Consider the following 18,226-nt stretch of genomic DNA (forward strand, 5'->3'; position numbering starts at 1 on the left):
CTGCCTAAAACAACAAGAACAACAAAAATACAACTCGAAGGATGACAACTGCTATTTGAAAAATATATCTGAAAGACTAAACATACGTTTTAAAATACTGAATTTGCCCAGTTCAAGCAACTGACGGGAAGTTTACATCGAGCGAGGTAAACGTGATTGAATTTGATTTAAAAGAATGTATTAGCTTTGTTTTAGGGGTAATAAAAAGATTTTTAGTATTGGATTCCGTTTTCGTATTATCCGAAGAATTCGACCCTTTCTTTTTTTTTCTCCCCTACAGAAGTACTTAGGTGTCCATCTTTAGAATTTTTTAAACCGTGGCTGGGTTCATTTGGTCCGAGATGTTTTGAGAACGATCGTCCAGAGCCAGGGTACAGTTTTTTTCGCTTTATTTGTTTTTATTTTATACTTCGATGGTTTTCATGAATTCTAGTGCCACCGAGTCACATTTTTAAGCGCCTTAAATATATTATTAGCACAACTACTACATCGCGTTTCCAAGTCATTCCTATAAAACGACTGACAACAATGCTTCCATTCTAAGCTTTAGCTAATCCAGTCATGATCATTTGCCAAAGTTCTTTTTTCTTAGAATGTCCCCATCGAATACTCTGCAAAAGTTCATTGAACTGTGTCATGCCTCCCGGTGCCATGCAGAACGCACCGCGCGCATGTCGGAGCAGCTCCACAAACTCATCATAATCGTTTTGCGAGATGTTGATCAGGTTATAATGGATGCACTGAGCGTACATAGTCAAGCTCTTCTGCACTAAGGGGCTGATGGTCGGTGAGCGCAGATTAACGGCCAATTGAGCAGGGTTTGATCGCGCCATATGCCTTGCGGCCTCCAACGCAAGGTCATGAAGGACAAATGGGCTGACTACAGCGTTTAAGGCGGCCACGCAGAACCTCTGAAGATGCGAGGTACCTAGCTTCGCCGAGAGAGTGCAAAGCCATCTGATGTCCTCGCTGCAGCTGGGGTTACGAGAAAACTTCACGTTTGGCCGATCGTCTGAGGAGCGTCTTGATAAGAACTCCAGCGCCAGCATTCCTACCCTGTAGGCGCTGTTTAGGTAAAATGAAACCTGTGTACCTGGCTGCCCTGATGTTGTTCGATTGAGATGCTGGCTGAAACTCGTAGTCAAGTTTGCCGCTTGATAAGGGCATGGAGTAAGGCCAGCATAGGCTCCGGTCAATGAAAACTGTGTTCCCGATAAACTTCTCGAAAATGGGTAGGCATAATGAGACTGTGAACCGGAGCGGTATCCCGCGTTATTTGCTGATAAATAAGCTGGATAATGCCCCATCATTTGGTGGACCTGCTGATGCATTTGCTGTTGGACGTATTGTTCGGGCGTGGTATACAGAGGCGGAGGAATCGATGGGAAGGTGGGGGATACGGTGAACTGTGGCGCAAAGGGGCTCACAGGCGGAGACTGGCTTGTCGATGACGCTGACTGACATGAGCGCATCATCGAACCCCTACTTCTTAATTCGCTTTTCGCAGGCCTCGGCGATGAGTTTGTGCTACTCGTCTGGTTTTTCTCGTGAAGATAGAACCAGTGTTTAGCAACATCAAAGAGAACTTCAGGGTACACTCCTCCGCCCCGGGCAGCGCTCTCAACAGCTTGGCACGCTTGATCCAATAACTGTGAATCTTCATCTCTACACTGAGACAGAACGCGTTGAATCTCCACTGGATTCAGAGTAGTAGCCATGTGGAGGCATGACAGACCGAGTTCAGCTGCTGCACGCACCATAGCACGGTCATTAGACTTCGACGCCCGGTCAGCAATAGACGCGACCTCCGACGGTGTCAAATTGCCCTCCCATCGTTCCAAGAGAATCGTTATGGCTTGATGGCCAATTTCCATAGCTTGCCCTGAAATCCACGATACGTGTGATGAGTACGTTCGTGACAGCCAGTTTGGAGATGTCCGGTTATGAAGTCCTAAGGCAAACAGGCCAATTTCAAACGCGCACAGCTGCAGTACTCTGTGAGGGCCGGAATGAGTTTCACTGCTTGTTGACTGCGTGAAAACAGATGTGCTATTGTTCCCCCCTGCTTTATTTAGTACTGTCTTGGCAAGTTCAAACATAAAATGTGCCTCAGCCTCGGTGGCTTGATAGAGGGCAGATTTGCCTCTTCTTCTCCTACGACCGCGAGGCCTATTGCGGCGGCGGCTCCTGTCAGTATCATCAGCACTGGCGCTAGCGCTTCCTCTGGCACCTGATTCACTAGACTGTTCCTCTGCCGTTTCCAAAGGCGCTACAACAGCTGCAGCTCCTTCAACATCAGGCTGTGTGGATTGTTCTTGGTCAGTTCCAACGCCAACACTCGCAGATTCCGAAATTTCGTCTTCATCAAATACGGCAGCGGTGGCGGCTAAGGATGTTGAAGAAGGATTCTCATCTGAGGCTGAGCAGCCATTGTTGTTCAATAAACTACTGCCTGACTCAAAGGCTTTGGACACAGCACACTGCGATGGGCTCGGCTGAGATTCTTCAAAGTCTGCTTCGATGTCTGAAACATCACCCTCAGATGAATGATACTGGCTAGACAATACTTTGCTTGGATTACCAGACACTCCCTCATTCGACGAGCATTTTGGCCCTTCAGGCCGTGGGTTGCTGCCAATCGAGCTGCTAACACCGGAAGTTTGATCCAGAGAGAACGCACTTACATGTCCATCAGCCACACAAAGCGTAAGAGCATTTGGATCGTCTTGTTCTGATGACAAAAGTGACGAAATACGTTGAGATAGATTGTCTACTTGTGTTACATGTTCAGCTACGTCAGACACTTGGGTAATATCTTCAACTGCCTCTCTGTCAGGCCGCTGAGAAGCACCGTCGGAAGTGAGACGGTCAAGCTTGCCTTGACTGGGTGAAGTACATAAATCTGAATTTGAGGCTTTTTGCTTTAAAAGAGATAAGCCGCAGAGTTCTTCCGATTCACGGACTGGGAAATCCTCAGTCGTCTCAGAAGCAACTTGATTTCTTTCGTCAAGGCCATCCACGCTACATGAGACACCCTGCGTTGACACAGGCGTACAGGACGACTTGCTAAGGATTTTATCAGAGCATGGAATGCTCTTGTCAGTAGATACTCCGCTTCTTGGATGATCAGCCTTATTAACTTGGACTATCCTTACAGCAGCGGGAGTTTCATACTCGCTGCACAATGGAACAGAATCTGTATCCACTCCGCTTGAACTCCCGCTCTCATCATCCATGGAAGCAGTCAGCCTGGCAGGTTTTCCGGGCCCTACACGAGCTGGCTTGGCTTTGTCCTTACTGCTGTCTGTACCGCTATCACTGGTACTGGAAGAACTCTGACCATTGCTGAAAAATATGAAAGAGACAAACGCGTTTCTTTTAATAGGAGGAGGCTTTCCATTCGTTCAGCGAACGAATGAATTAAGTATTTATTGCATGCGCTCGACGTCGAGCGCATACCATGAACGGGCGACCACCTTGGTTGGATATTTTATTTTGATATTTATGTCAGAAGGATATTGCTGCTTTAGGTTAATCCTGTGTTAACGTCACTACTTGCTCCCGTAGAATTGTGAACAAAGTATCTTACAAATTTCATAGGGGAACACTAACCACCACAATTATATTCTTTTATCTTTGCAGGTATAGCATTAAAACTTGAAAAAGCTGGCCTAATTTTTTGAAGTTTCAATTCATGTCCATCCTTGTCATCCATTGTAACAGACGACAGGAAACAGTTTCATTTCCTAAATAAATTTTTAAATTTGGAATTCAAAGAAAGAAAATAACGTGACATAGCCCTTTGAAGAGTAACCTGGGGGAGAGTATCAATTCTACCTTTATGTGATGTCACACAAGACGATTCGTAACGACGATTTTCAGCCCAACATAGCGTTGCAATGTTAGAACAATGTTGCAACCATTCGAAACAATGTCTTTCGGAGATGGCCCAACAGGCCGCCCGATTCAATAAGCCACTTACGGCAAAAACAGGGGACCGTTAAGAGTCTAAACGAAACTTTTCTAGTAGTACTTTGCTAAAGTACTATAAATGCTGTTTTTTAGGGTTTTAAAATTGGAAATTCCTCTGAGAATGTGATCTTGAGGGTAGCCTGTGAATACAGCCATCTCTCAACGCTTCTTATCGCTAGAAACGTTTCGCAGAAGAGCCGTCGTCTCTCCTCCAAAAAGTCTGTATCGGCGAGCATAGCCTAAAGAATTCTTCCTCTAGCTGAGATTGGTTACCAGTGAGATAGGCCACCAACTTAAAGCACAAGCAGCAAATTTACAAGAACTAACACTACTGAAATGAAAAATGCCTCGCGGGTTAGTAACTGAAAGGAGAGAGTTTGAACAGTATCCCAGTCATTTTCTGGTTCTCTGCATGACTTTGAGAAGACTCGTTGGCGGCCAACACTTTGACAATTGAGCACAGACAAATATGATGAAATGAGTTAAACTAGTAAGGGTGGGTGGAGAATGGATTTACCTTCCTCTGCGAGTAGGTACCCCTAAGATGTCTCTCGTCTTGCTAGCACTGTTGCCTGAAGCCTCACTATCCTCACTCTTGTTTTCTTGAGAATCGCTTCTCTCCATTTTCTTTTTCTTCTGGGACCCACCAGCAGCGCAAGGTAATTCATATCGACTCTTGTCCAACAGAACATCCATAATTTGGCGAATCCGTGCACTGTTATCGCGACTGTGAAGAAGAAGAGCTTGGGCCAAGTCTCCTCTCTGTCGCCTTATACCTTCACATAACATGGGGTACTGGGTCTCTAAAGCATTGCCTTTCATTCCTAGGAAAGGAAGAAGCTTCCATTAGCAAACGTTAAATATAGTCTAATAACCACTGGGATTTCTGCAAGCAAACGTACAGTGAACTTTTAGATTACTGACGGAAACTCGCAAGTATTACTGCAGCAATAAGCTATTGTTCCAGAACTACGAGGCCCTCTTACCTAAAGAACGAAACTTTTCACGGACGTTTATTTATCCCATTAACGCACTGATTGATGAAACTATCCCTGGACTTGATAGGGCAATGTGGTGAATATTGTGTTCTTATTGTTCATCCGAGGAGACTAGGTGGACATACTGGCCCATTCGGCATTGCTCACTTTGTTGCCGTTAGAACACATTAACTTGGTATATCCTTTCTTGACTGGGTCAAAATGGCTAAATATTGGCTTGCTTCGTTCTGTCGATTTTATGAACCGAGATGCAATAATAATAATGCATGTATAAAGAAATCTAAATAAAAGGAATTAGAAACAATCTTTATGGGATAAATTGATCTATCAAACAAGGCTTCTTATTTATCTGTGAAAGAAAGGAAAATTTCCTGACAAGTTTTCTCACAAGCATTGATGCAGGTTAAGAGTTTTACAAGTAGAGAAAAGAAAATCTCAGTTCCGGGAAGTCCATTAGTCTGCGAAAAACAGCCGTCTTTCCTCGCTCCTCGCCGCTTAGGACGTTTCGCCAGGAGAAATACGAAACATCCCAAGCGGCGAAGAGCGAGGAGAAACGGCTGTTTTCGCAGGCTAAGTTCCATGTAAACTGTGCTGTACCTAAAACAAAGAGAGTAGCTTGGAATCCCAGCTCTTCATCTTCCTCGGTTGTCTCGCACAGCTTCACTGTGGCCTGCCGCTTTGCTTGTGAGCCACCATTCTTTGGGCACAAAACTTCAAAGATAAACGTAGCCAACATGATGGGAAGAACGGCGTCTCCTCGTTTCAGCTGACCTTGCTGTAATAGCTCTGCCTTCTCTCGAATAATAGCTAGTTCAGCGTGTGCAAGGGGAAGTCTCTTTAGCAAGGTAACAAGTTCAGTTTCTTGATATGAAAGTTTCACCTGAAACGTGAACAAGAAAGGTTGTCAAGGGTTTATAGCCAGCAAAAAGATTTCTTGACAAAAAACAATGACCTTTTGATTCAGTTAACAAAGTCCACAAACACTTGCAAAACAGTTGAGACACTTCTGCAATAAACCCGTTTTGCAACTTAAGTGAATAATTACTGTCTCAAGCCTTGTTGCTGCTGTTTAGAGGAATTTCAGCGCAAGACGGTGAAACGTTGGGAGCTCTTGCCGTCTAAAGGAAACACATGGATCATGAACCCTAGCTAGATTTAATCTAATAAATCCTTTCCGGGTTTGGAATCTTTTACAAAAAAAATGAATGGTCCGTTAGACATTATATATGCGCTATTGACCAAGCTTGTTCGATCAAAGTTGGATATTGGACGAGGCCAATGTTTAGCCATCTTCAACGATCGAACAAGCTGAGTCAGTGAAAGATTTACAACAGGGTCAAACTTTTCTAACTGGGCTAAAGCGGAAAATCCTAAGCTGACAAGATGCCCATCGTACCTTCTTGGGTAGCCAATCAAACCATAGCATTCGCTTTATCTCGCTGGCTAGAGGATTCAGCCATATAATAAACATGGATATGGCCTAAAGGCACAGCACTCAGTAACAGGGAAAGTCTACAGTATCTCAAGCGATGTTTTTACCTCTAAAGCTTTACTCCTTGCTGGTTGACGTGGGATCTCTAGACCCAACATACCAACTCTAAAGGCCAAATGATGGAACTGCAGGTCATCTTCAAGCACGCGACAAAGAAAGGCTGCCTTCACCAATATTGTACTTGCGAGTGATGTAGCTCCTAGAAATTTGTTCTTGCTTTTTGAACCATTACAGTGAGAGGACAAATTTAATTTTGTACCATAACTCAAAAAGTTATCAGCCAGTTTCACAGCAAGTTTTCCAGCAACTGTGTGGTAACCATGAACGTGAAGAGCTTCTGTTCGAGCGCACAAAACCTCAAGGTCATCGTCAATGTCTTGGACTGGGATGGGACGGCAGTCACTTTCCCAAGCACTGCTTGGGTTTTCTTCATTTACAGTCTGGTTGTTTTGGTCGCTGAAAACAAATTAGGATCCACACAAAAGAATATCAAATGAAATTTAGCGCGGCTCTCTAAACCAACAGGCCCCAGTTGTTTTAAAGGTAGTTAACGCCATCCATCAGAAAATCTCTATCCACTAGATAGCGCACATTGTTTCCCCAAAACTTCGTCACTGGATAATGGCTTATCTGGTGAATAGCATCATTTATCTTTTGAACAACTGGGTCAGAGGGACGATCAAATCATCCACTAAATAATGTCATACCACAAATCACATCCAAACCCAGTATGGAAATATATATAAGTTTAGAGCTTTGTAGCCTAAACAGGCGAAACGAACTAGCGAGTTCATGCCCCCACAGAAACAGATATGTACTTCAGAACTCTAGAGTAACGTAACTAAGACACAATCCATCTGTTACCTAGATACTATCTCTTAACGCATCCCTATATTTTACTGCCAGCTTTTAATTTTAACGGTCAATCGTTGAAGTTGCCTGATGAGTGTGGTCCTACAATTTCGGACCATACGAAACAGCACTGTCGCAATAAACGATCAATGATTACTCCTGAAGCCTGAACTCCTGTGATTATTAATAAGTTTAGACTTCAATATCTTTCCATATTAAGCAAGGAATTTAAAATATATTGCAACGTTTAGAATTACAAAGTCATAGAAGACACGAGTATTCTTTAAAATGCACTACCTTGGGCATCCTGTGTAGTCTTTGAAGCCTCAATGGTTTACTGTTTTATCTTATTATGTACATTACCATGTCATAAAATTCCTTCTGTTAGCAGATGAAATAAGGACACCATTTCTACACTAACCATAACTAAACCAAAACTCTCAAATCTGACTGGCTATCAGCTGTCCTGATTTTAGGACGAGACACATGATACCTAAGTAACTGGACGGTACACACCATCGCGCACACTTGAATGGGTTTCTAATCTTACTTCCAGCAAAAAAAAAAACTCTCGGAATATCCTATGTTTTCTAAATTAATAATTAATATAGATAATTAATTAAATAATTATCTCAAATTTTGCTATAGTTATGATTAATTGGTAACAGAACTTTGTGTTCTCCAAATCGGTCTGTAATCTGACATACTTGTGATTAAACAAATCAGACTCCTGCTATGCGGCCATTTGATTTTGTTAATGACTTGTATGATTTCTGACCAAATTGGACTCCACTTAGTTCTATTACCATCATAAACACATGCTACGCACTCTTTTCCTGTAACAAGATCCGTGACAGTAGTGATTGACTGTTGTTGTTCACTCTCTGGATCTTTGTCTGAGCATGGAGCATAGATTCTTGCACAAGGAAGAGTGAGAGGATGTGAAACTTGAGAATCAGTCTCTTCCAGAGCAATACCAAGGTCAATGTTCTTCCAGTTGAGGGCACATGCCTCTATTGCAGGTAAGAAACCAGGAAAACAAGACATCATTGACTGAGGGATTGTATGACCACCACCTCTCCCTGGAAAAAATATAAAGCGTTTAATATTACAGAAATTTTATACACAGAGCAAGCATGTGAAATATAACATCATAGTGCTGTAGGGTAGCAGAGAGACATTGTAGGGGGTATATTTTTTTTTTCACGCTGGTCCTTCTCCTAAATAGCCTGCAAACGCAGACATATTTCTGGCCTTCGCTTCTCTTCACTAGAAATATGTCTGTTTTTGCCGGCTAGCAGGTACAGGATCATGTCTAACTCTACCTATAAGACATAACTGCATGTATAAATATTTTCAGAAAAACAGTCAAACCTCAACATGGGATCACCTCTAATAAACGGCCACCTATGACAAGCAACCATAATTATATCACAAGCAACCACCTAAATTTTCCAGGCAAATCCTTATAATAAAAACCTCTTGTAAACAGCCACCTCTTATAGGCAACTGTGACCACTTTATTGGCCTGATGGTTTTATCATTTCCCATTGCTTTTAACTTCTTGTAAGCAACCACTTGACACATGATGAGGTCTCTGTTCACTGAATGTACAATGCCGCCCCTAGTATGACAAGAACTTTCAATGACAACATGGAACTATTTTATACATAACTTAAAAATCATTGCATTTTAGTACGTCAACTGTTCTGAATTTCTCTTTTAATCAGTGCCATAACAAAGAATTTGCGTTTTTTCCCAGGAAAGTTAATTTATAAAAGCAATAAAAAAACTTCTTTCCTGTAATTGCATGGCCTGATATAAACACTCAAGGGTTTGGGAGAATTCTCGACAGTACTGGGTTTGCATAACTGTCTCGAATTCTCCCAACCCCTCTCATGTTTATATCAGGCTATGCAAACACGGAGAACGTTTTCTTTTGTTAAAATACGTAACTCAGAAATTGCATGCGATAAATATCATCCAAAAATCAGATGTGTCAGGACCCCTTCTCGGAAGAGACCCCCTGCTCCTTGATTCTCGTGCGCACAAATCTTTGACTTTTAGGTGGTTGCTTACAGGAGGTTTGACTATTGCTCATTTTCACCTGCAGGTCCTTTCTCAATCACTTTCTGATGCCACTCCAGCAACTGAACTTTGATCTCCTCTCTCTCTTCATCTGATAACTTAGGATTCAATACAGCCAGCCTCCACAGGGACACCAGCTCATCACAGAATCCTGCACAAGCATGCTTAGTGGCTTCAGTGCTTGCTGCATTTGTATTTCCTCTGTTGCCATGACTGTGTGAGGATGAATTGCCTGACAACTGGCTCCGACTATCAAACCACCATACCAGTACTTGATCATTGGCTAGACATTCTTCTGTTAGAATGACCAACAGGTTAACAGCATTCATATCACCTCTGTGGAAGAGTTCACGTACAATAGAGAGAAGGTTCCACATTCCCTCAGGCTCTCGTCCTCGTAATGGTCTCAGCAAATTTGACCTGTTGTAAATAAAAGAAGTCACACTTTTGCAGTTTGTGGACAAAAAAATGATAAAGTTACAATGTTGCAAAGGTCCTTATTTTACGTCATTACTTAATAACACTACACATTAGACTGACAAATCTGAGGCCAATGGTGTGATCATTTTATCCCCTCTCTCCATCAGTGCTTGTTTAATGGGTATTTAAAGCTAAGTAAAGCTCAAGAAATGTGTCTACAAAGAGAGGAGCAAATGTTAGGGGTTTCATTATGTTTGAAGATGCCGCTAGCTTGAGTGCAGTAACTGACTTTGTGAAGAATGTTGGAAAGAATCTCGTTTTAATTACTTCAGTAAAAGGAAAAAATGGTCAACTTCTCTGAAAGGAGAATGCAAAGCTTTTTGTTAGCCAATGATGCTTATTGAAAGCACTAAACGAATAATTGAAAATTTTAAGAGTAGCTGATAACGGAAAAAACATTATTTCAAGTTCAGTTACCTTTTTAACACAGTTGTTGTTGTACCAAAAAGTTTCAAAACCACTTGGGAATTCCTTGCAGATTAAACCCTTCTCTTTACCCTCCTCATTGTTAATAAAATGAAACAAATAAAGTTGATCTTCATCTACCATTCCTGGTCAAACTGGAATTACATTTTGGAAATGTTGGTTTTTGAAGAGAGGCCGAAGAACTTTACCTGCATATGGTGTTGACGCGCAGGAATTGAACCCGGGCCACATTGGTGGGTGGCGAGTGCTCACCTCAATGAGCCACCCTTGCTCCCATGTTAATTTAACAGTGCATCAGTATTGGAGTAGAATATTATAACAGCAGTATTTAACTGTACTTAGTATTAATCTTACCACTCAGCTGCTGTTGGAGGAGCAGTGTTGGCTAAATACAGAGCATTGACATCACTAAACACCAAAGGACTTGGACCACAGAATCTAATCAGCATCTTCTTAATGTTTTCATGGAGGGAACCCTCATCCAGGCACCATTTAGAATAATCAGTAGCTGATGGCCCAGCAGTGGGATCTAACAGAGCAAAAACTCAATGGATGTTGTGGAATTCAAAACAATTCATGCAAAGGGTAAAATATTGTTTTTATTACAACATTTACAGTCAAGGCAGCTAAAGTGTACCCCTAAGATTCTTTTAATCAATTGATTATTTGAAAAATGAATCTGTTGGTCATTCCTGTAACTAGTGTCAAATTCAAATCAGCTCCCTGCATGTATGAGTAGGGAATGTTTCATTGAGAGCTTCTCTGTATTTGGTGAGATTGAAAATCTTTGAATGAATTAAATTTCTTAGAAGACATTTACATCAAATTCAGGAAAACTGAGCTAGTAGAAATTTATGCAAGCAAGAATGCATCTAGATCAGTCTGAAATCTACAACTACCAATGGATTCAACTTTTGAATACTGAATTCATTAATGGAATCTTGGAAGGGTATGCTTGACCTGGCTTGACTGTGAGAGGGAAATCAAAATAATTCACTAAAAGAATACAAAGAGTAATCAACTAAAATACTAAATGGGAGCTTTTAAATCGGGTAAAACAAAGATGAGGTTTTTCAAAGCAATTAGATCTAAAGGTGTATTTTCTCCTAAAAATGTAGGCAGGGTTTTTGTTATAAGCTTTTGAAGAAGGCACAAGTCTGTGCTCTAAGAGGAACAGTAATGAGCCTGAATGCCCCGAGCTCATGAAGTCCAAGGATTCCAGCATATAAGTTGTGTGCCAAAACCAAAAGGGCAGTCCTCACTAGCAATGTAAGCACAAGCATAAAGTATAAGCAAAACCATGAGCTTATGGGGACGGCCATGACATAAGCATAATTATTAAAAACTGAATCATTGGATAATGCAAATCTAGAGCTCTGATTGGCTTAGCCAGCATGGTATATGAGCCATTATACCATGCTCTCTAGATATGGTAACTGGTCTCGTTTTTGCATGGTTTGTTTTTACTTTTTTTGAGTCTTGAAACTTTTTACCAAAGAGTCTTGGGCTCGGATTTCTATCTAGGGTCTCAGCGTCTCGGCGAGTCTCGGATTTTACCATTCACCACTCCTAATGTTTATGTGATTGAGAAAGTTGCAATGAGTTAAAGCAGTGTAGTCTTGTATGGCAGCACTCCTGTCAATGGGTCAAGGGCAACACATGTAAACATGTCAGTGAAAATCACAACAAAATAGGCAGTGGTTTGGATCAAAACATGATGTTGTATCCCAGTACTGTAACCACTTCCTTGTGAAATGTCTTCTTAGAACTATTGAAAGACTGAATAGATCTACACTGAGAGAAAGGGTTTGAAGCTGCTGCTAAGCTGCTTTTTTAGATTTACTAAATATGTCTTAACAAGCAGTGAGCAGTGTTGGTTCAATGGCAGTAATATAGTCAAAGCTGCAACCAGTTGCAAAAAAAGTTGAGACACTCTAGCGAAAAAAAAAAATTGCTGCTAGTGACACTACTGTGAGATATAAAACTCACCCCCTCTCTCTCATCAATTCAAAGTTGTTCCTCCACATTAATTAGCATGGTCTCATAGTGCAGACAACTTTGAAAATGGGGAGGAAGGGGAGGGGGGGATCACAAGCACTAGATCATGGAAAGGCCAAGTAAGCGCAAACAAGGTACAGTGTCTCAAGTATTTTGTGGCTTAGGCAGACACCCTCACGACTAAGTGTAGAATGAGTGTTAGCAACCAAAGCTGGCCAATAAATAAGACTGCTTGCTAAGCAGGGAGTTCAAACCATGTTTTGTCAAGGTGACCATATGTTAAGCTCATTACTTGAGTGTCCATTGAGAGAGCTTTGATTGTATACCAGTATTTAACTCATCAATATGGGCAACAATTTCTTCCAACTCACCTGGGGCTCCTGACACAGTGTTGATCATGGACTCTTGTGATGAAAGAAGCTCATCTAGTAGCCTTTGGGCAGTGGGAAGTAGCTGTTCAAGAAAATGACAGTGGCTGTTAGATCATTTTCAATTGTTACTTTGCCATGAAAAAGTATGAAAAAATTAAAGAGATACATGGAATATTGTATAAAAAAAACAAGATTACTGGCTGGCTTCTGTAACAGGTAAAGGAGGATATTGGCCTCTGTGAATAACAGCTTCTAAGATCTGCATAATTCTTCACATGATACAGAAGCCAAATTCAATAATTATTGTTTTTTATTCATTCAAAATATATCCAAGTTCCTAACAACCACACCTCCTCCAAGACATTCACCTGTTTCTCCGCATGTTTTCAGGACATAAAGAGATGTTTTTGCTCGCAGATAGAAGACAAGTAGGTAAAATCCATCAAACAATATTTTTGATTATAGCATTTCTTCCTTCAAGTTTTAGTCAGATATTTCACTATTTCGTCTTTCCATAGTCGTGAACATCATCTTCTTTTAGTTCACTCAGGCATAAACAGCTAGTAGGTTGCTGCACTCTTAAGTTATGCACAACTCTAGCAGATATTGCCTGGCAACGAGGCTGCTATCGATATACTATCAGATTGATAGGTTATTGCCTAAATCTTCCAGATACAGTCAGCACTTGATGGACATGAAAAATTAGCTGCAGGATTTCAGGGTTCGAAATTAATGGCTGTCCGGTTGTTCTGGACAACCAAAATTATCAATCAGGCAACCAATAATTTTTGTGCTGAGTGGTTGCCCCTTGGACAACCCAATCTGCTGAGGCAGCTTTTTACCTTGGAAAGGTTCATGATGCTCAAAGGTTAGACAAAAGTAAAACAAACATGGGAATTAAAAATAGACTATGAACTTAAGATTTGGCCTGAGTGAGCCTGTTGTGCTTTAACCAGCAGTTTATGTAAGTAAACGTAGTCCATGATGAACTGCAGTGAGACTTGCTCCATATTACCGCCATGCTTTTTTTCCTGCCTGCTATAGCCTGTTGATTCTTTGTGCAGTTGTAAAAAATAATTAGCCTCCTCTACTATTTCAATTTTGGAATCCACAAAGACAGATTAAGCAACAGCAAATTAGAGGTGAAAGAATTAGATAGCCCAAAAAAGTGTTCATTATCAGATGTTTTACAAGTCCTTGAGGACTTCATAGTAATGGGTGCAAGAAAGAATGGAATGCACTAATCTTGATGGAGTCTCCATCGAATGCACCATTCTTTTTGCTTAATAAATCCCAGTGAGGACACTGTGATTTGTTACAAAAGAAATGCTATGTTTTGTAGTTATTGCAGACAGTTTTCAAAAGGTAAATCCGCATTTGGAAGCCAAACAAGTAACAAAAGTTTTCGCCTAGATGAAATAAAAAAAAAAACGTGAAACAAGTGAGCTGCATTTTATTGTGGACGTCTAATAAAACAAATAATAACTGGAGCAGCCTCATTGTTAATAATTTTACTTTCTTAGAATGGCACAATATTTTGAATGAATAATACTATATGTTTCTCCTAATCTGCTGGCCCCGGTTGCTCAAAACATGAATAGGGCTATCCATAGGATTAGACACTATCCAGTGAATAAGTATAAGGGAAAAGAATTCTGTTATAAAGTAGATAGTGAGCAATCCAGTGGATAGCTCTTTCCACCTTTTGAGTAGCTGGCACTGAGTCTGTAACAGAAAATGGTACTTGATCTCATACTCATAATTAAAAATTATGAACAATTATAAGTTAATAAATTATGTACCTGTTGAGGAAGCTCACTGATAAGATACTGTGCAAACTTCTGCAGTTGATCTCGTCTTAAGCGTGATAAGTATTCAGACACAGGAGCTCTAAGACACACATGGTTAGGGCAGTGTATTCTGAACAGACACAGAGCAATAACATGCGCACACCATGTTGCAGCTTTTTCACAAGTACAATTGCATGATGTGATGCGGCCTCGGTCAAATGTCACGGCAACATTAAACGTTCCTTTACTTTTGCAGGGGGAATGAGGCTGGTGAACAGTTGCACTAAGATGAAAACCTGTAAAATTAATAAAAAAGAGGAACTTCTGTTTCTGGACTTTTATGTACACATAACAATGACAACAGTAATAAAAACAGTCAACTTCTATTAACTGGCCATCCCTTTCATGCCTGAGAGTGATCTGCTTGAAATTTCTCCTTACAATTTCAATGCCTCGTAAAAGAGAGTGTTCATGGAAATAGAGGACATAACCACAAAAGATTAAACTAATTGATGTTGTAACAAATTCTCCCCACTACTTCTATTAAAAATGTACATGGACAAATGAGAATTTGAATTTTGATATTAGGGTTTAAAGGGTCAAACCTGGAGTCCCCAGCTAACTGCAGGTTCAAACAAAGAGTCAGGCCAGCAAGTGTGAACAATTTATAAATGCCAGGGCACTTAATTAAGGAAACTTTATAACCTGCATAGTTGCAGGGGTTTCATTAAGGGCCAGTCACTACGCATATTGACTGGCTGTGAATGCGACTTTGCCTCGCTGCTTATCATCCCAAAGAACCTTTTTTAATACAAGGAACGAGAAAAAACAGTCTTACGTTACAATCGTTTCCTTTTCTTGATGAGTCCTCTCAAACGTAAAACATACTTCACAATCAAATTTCTGCTTTATAGCACGCGGCATGAAATCCCCTACATGTAGTTTGTTATGCATTTAAAACAAGAATCGCCCTATAATGCATTGTGAAAAGAACAGTGCTCCATAAAAGGCCATCTAAAATGTCTCAATAATTATGAACTATTAAAAGAGAACCAATTTGTGTGGTGGATATCCGAATCAAATCATGATTGTCAAGGAAAGTTGTGATTTGTTTGGTGATTTGTTCAAAATTTTCCAGGGGAGCATGCCCCCGGACCCCTCTAAGGAAGCAAGGCCCTCTCACCCTTGCCAGCTCTTTGCCTGGGTGTCAAACCCTGTCGCCCTCCTGTTCAAAACCTTAATGAAACCCCTGCAGTTGTTGGTTTATTTATACAGCTGTATGTGACTGTTTCAAGACTCTGTTGCTTGTTGAAATTTTTTTCTAACAGGTCCTCATCCTATGCGAAAATAACCCTTAAGAGGGTTAGGAAATATTGAGCATTGAGTACTAAGTACAAGGTGATGAAGAGAGCATTTAGGTAGATAACTAATCTTCCCAGAAAAGTATCCGTTTCTGTTGTCAGTCTCAAAAAGGCCTAATTTTCAACCAGAAATTCTCTAACATCCGTAAAAGTATTGATATCAATTTTTGTCCTGAACACCTTGAGTGACACCCACGTATTCATCAATCTACACCCCTTAATGAGGCAAGCATCCCCTTCACATTCACATGGAAGTCTGCCCCCTTCCCCCCCCCCCCCTCCCCAACCTGGCTATTTACCAAATATGGCATAGAAGCAAAGCAGTCTACTCCACAACATCACAGAACAACTCTTTCCTTTGTTGATAGACCAGGATTTGAACCTACGCTTTTAGAGAAATGATCGATTCAGTACTCATAACCTGCACCATTTTTTGACCCACCACCAACTCTTCACGTAGCGATATTTCATTTCTAACTTATTAAAAAACTCAAATTTATCTCCATAGGAAAACGTGGCTGTTTACATTTGAAAGAGGTTGAGCAAATAGTCACAATACAGCTAACTATTTTTTGTCCAAATAAGATGAATGTGTGTCAGCTCGTGTTTGTATGTGCATGGAACCTGTTTTACGTTTGTCGGTTTGAGCTTCGTGTGCCTTTTAAGTAAATAAAATAAAATGTAACCCACGCATTTATATTAATACGCTTACCAATCTGCAAAGCGTCTCTCACCGCCTGAACCTTCAACAGCTGTTCGCCTTCATTGAATTTATCTGGGGAACCATTTGCTAGACACGAATAAAGCCTAATGTCTTCCTCTAAAGGCGGGAAGGACCAAAAAGCGATCCTTAGCTGTAGCTGTTCAGGGATTTGAGGATATATCCGTTCAACGGTTTCAAAAGGTAGATGTTTAGCCACTTTTCTAGCACATATTTCAAGCAGAGGTTCCACTTCTGATTCACCGAGCTCCGCGTCGCCATCAGGTTGGACTACATTTTGGGAATTTCTTTTCCATCCTCGCCAGTTGCCACAAATGCTTTCCGGCTCTGAAACCCAAGAACAGAGTGAGTCTTCTTCAAAACGATCACTGTCGTCGAAGGAAAAGTGTTCCTCGTTATTTTCTTCCCATTCAAACCACAACTCCATGTGTTTTTGTTTATCAGAAGTATCAATACAAGTCTTCAGCCATGTTACTTTTTATGAGACTCGTCACCAGGTTTTTCTCCGTTTTGTTGTCTTTGGAGCGTGCGAAAGGGCGCGGAAAACAAAAAAAGTCGAAGTAATCGGCAATGTGTTTTTATTACAATTTACATTTGCTCTTCTGATTTTCATCGCAAAATTTTGAGTTGTGCCCATCGCAAAAGTGACAAATCGAACTTCACAGGCCTAGCAAGAAAATCTGAGTTGTGATTGAAGTGAAAACAGAAAACGAAGGTCACCTACAAAAAGGAAGACCCTCTTCGAAAAGAAAGCCTCTCACACTCGAAAATGAAGACCCCAGCGAAAACTAAAACCCCAACGAAAACGAAGATCCCCTTGAAAATGAGTACCCCACTCCACCCCCTCCCAACACACACACCCTTTCTCGATGTCTACGCCTCACTTCTCAACTGCGAAATCATGACTGACCTTTAACTCCAAACCTATTTACAAACACCAATACTTACTAAATTCTTCATGCCATCCCATACACACCAAACGCACTATTCCTTTTCGTCTAGCTCTTAGACTTCGCGGCATTTGCTCTACCAACGAAACCTAGCTTCACACTCCCGAGCTTATTGCCTTTCTCCACCAACGTGAATACAACCGATATTGCATTAAACAGTAAACACCACCTTCCCGTCTCTCCCTAGCCCCCACGTGGTTTTCGTGTAACTTTTTTTCGATCCGCTTTCCCCGGGGGGGTACTTCGACGTATGGACTGGAAAGATATGTGCCTTCCGATGGGGGTAGGGTTTTTGAGGGTCTCAATCCATAATTAGGGTATCTTAATTTTTTGCGAAGTTATTGGGGCGTTGGGTTCCCGGTTTGATCCTTAGATAGGGTACCCAAATTGTATCAGAAACACTTGTGAAGGCAAAACCACAACGACAAACCAGTGAGGCTCATCCTGATCTTTGGTAGACCTAGATCAGTAATATCTTCAATACCAAATTTTAAAATTAAAACAGTAGAATGATCCCTACGGCAGGAAGAATGATAGAAAAAATAAAGAAAGAAAACAAAAATAAAATGGTGAATTGGGCAAATATAATTCACCAATTTATTCCACTCGATAAAACGAAAAGGTAGAGAAGCACACGACATCGAGAGTGGTAAAATTCTTGAACCTTTAGGTATTAGTAAAAAAGATGAAATGTAGGACCGTTCCTTCAGTTTGTATTTATGGTTAC

General features: G+C 40.9%; 1 protein-coding gene across 1 annotated transcript; it reads right to left on the minus strand.

Moving 5' to 3' along the window:
* Positions 1 to 412: 412 nt before the first annotated feature.
* Positions 413 to 17,022, minus strand: LOC140926401 (zinc finger SWIM domain-containing protein 8-like). Its single transcript, XM_073376151.1, has 10 exons — positions 16,541 to 17,022; positions 14,480 to 14,763; positions 12,678 to 12,759; positions 10,663 to 10,837; positions 9,422 to 9,822; positions 8,093 to 8,396; positions 6,510 to 6,918; positions 5,568 to 5,850; positions 4,490 to 4,796; positions 413 to 3,345 (listed from the first exon to the last, which is right to left on the minus strand). The coding sequence occupies exons 1-10, from the start codon at positions 16,974 to 16,976 to the stop codon at positions 540 to 542; spliced, it is 5,487 nt and encodes a 1,828-aa protein (XP_073232252.1). The 5' UTR covers positions 16,977 to 17,022; the 3' UTR covers positions 413 to 539.
* Between the last annotated feature and the right edge of the window lie 1,204 nt (positions 17,023 to 18,226).

The sequence above is a fragment of the Porites lutea genome, chromosome 2 (assembly GCF_958299795.1).
Source record: "Porites lutea chromosome 2, jaPorLute2.1, whole genome shotgun sequence".
In the NCBI taxonomy this organism is placed as follows: domain Eukaryota; kingdom Metazoa; phylum Cnidaria; class Anthozoa; order Scleractinia; family Poritidae; genus Porites; species Porites lutea.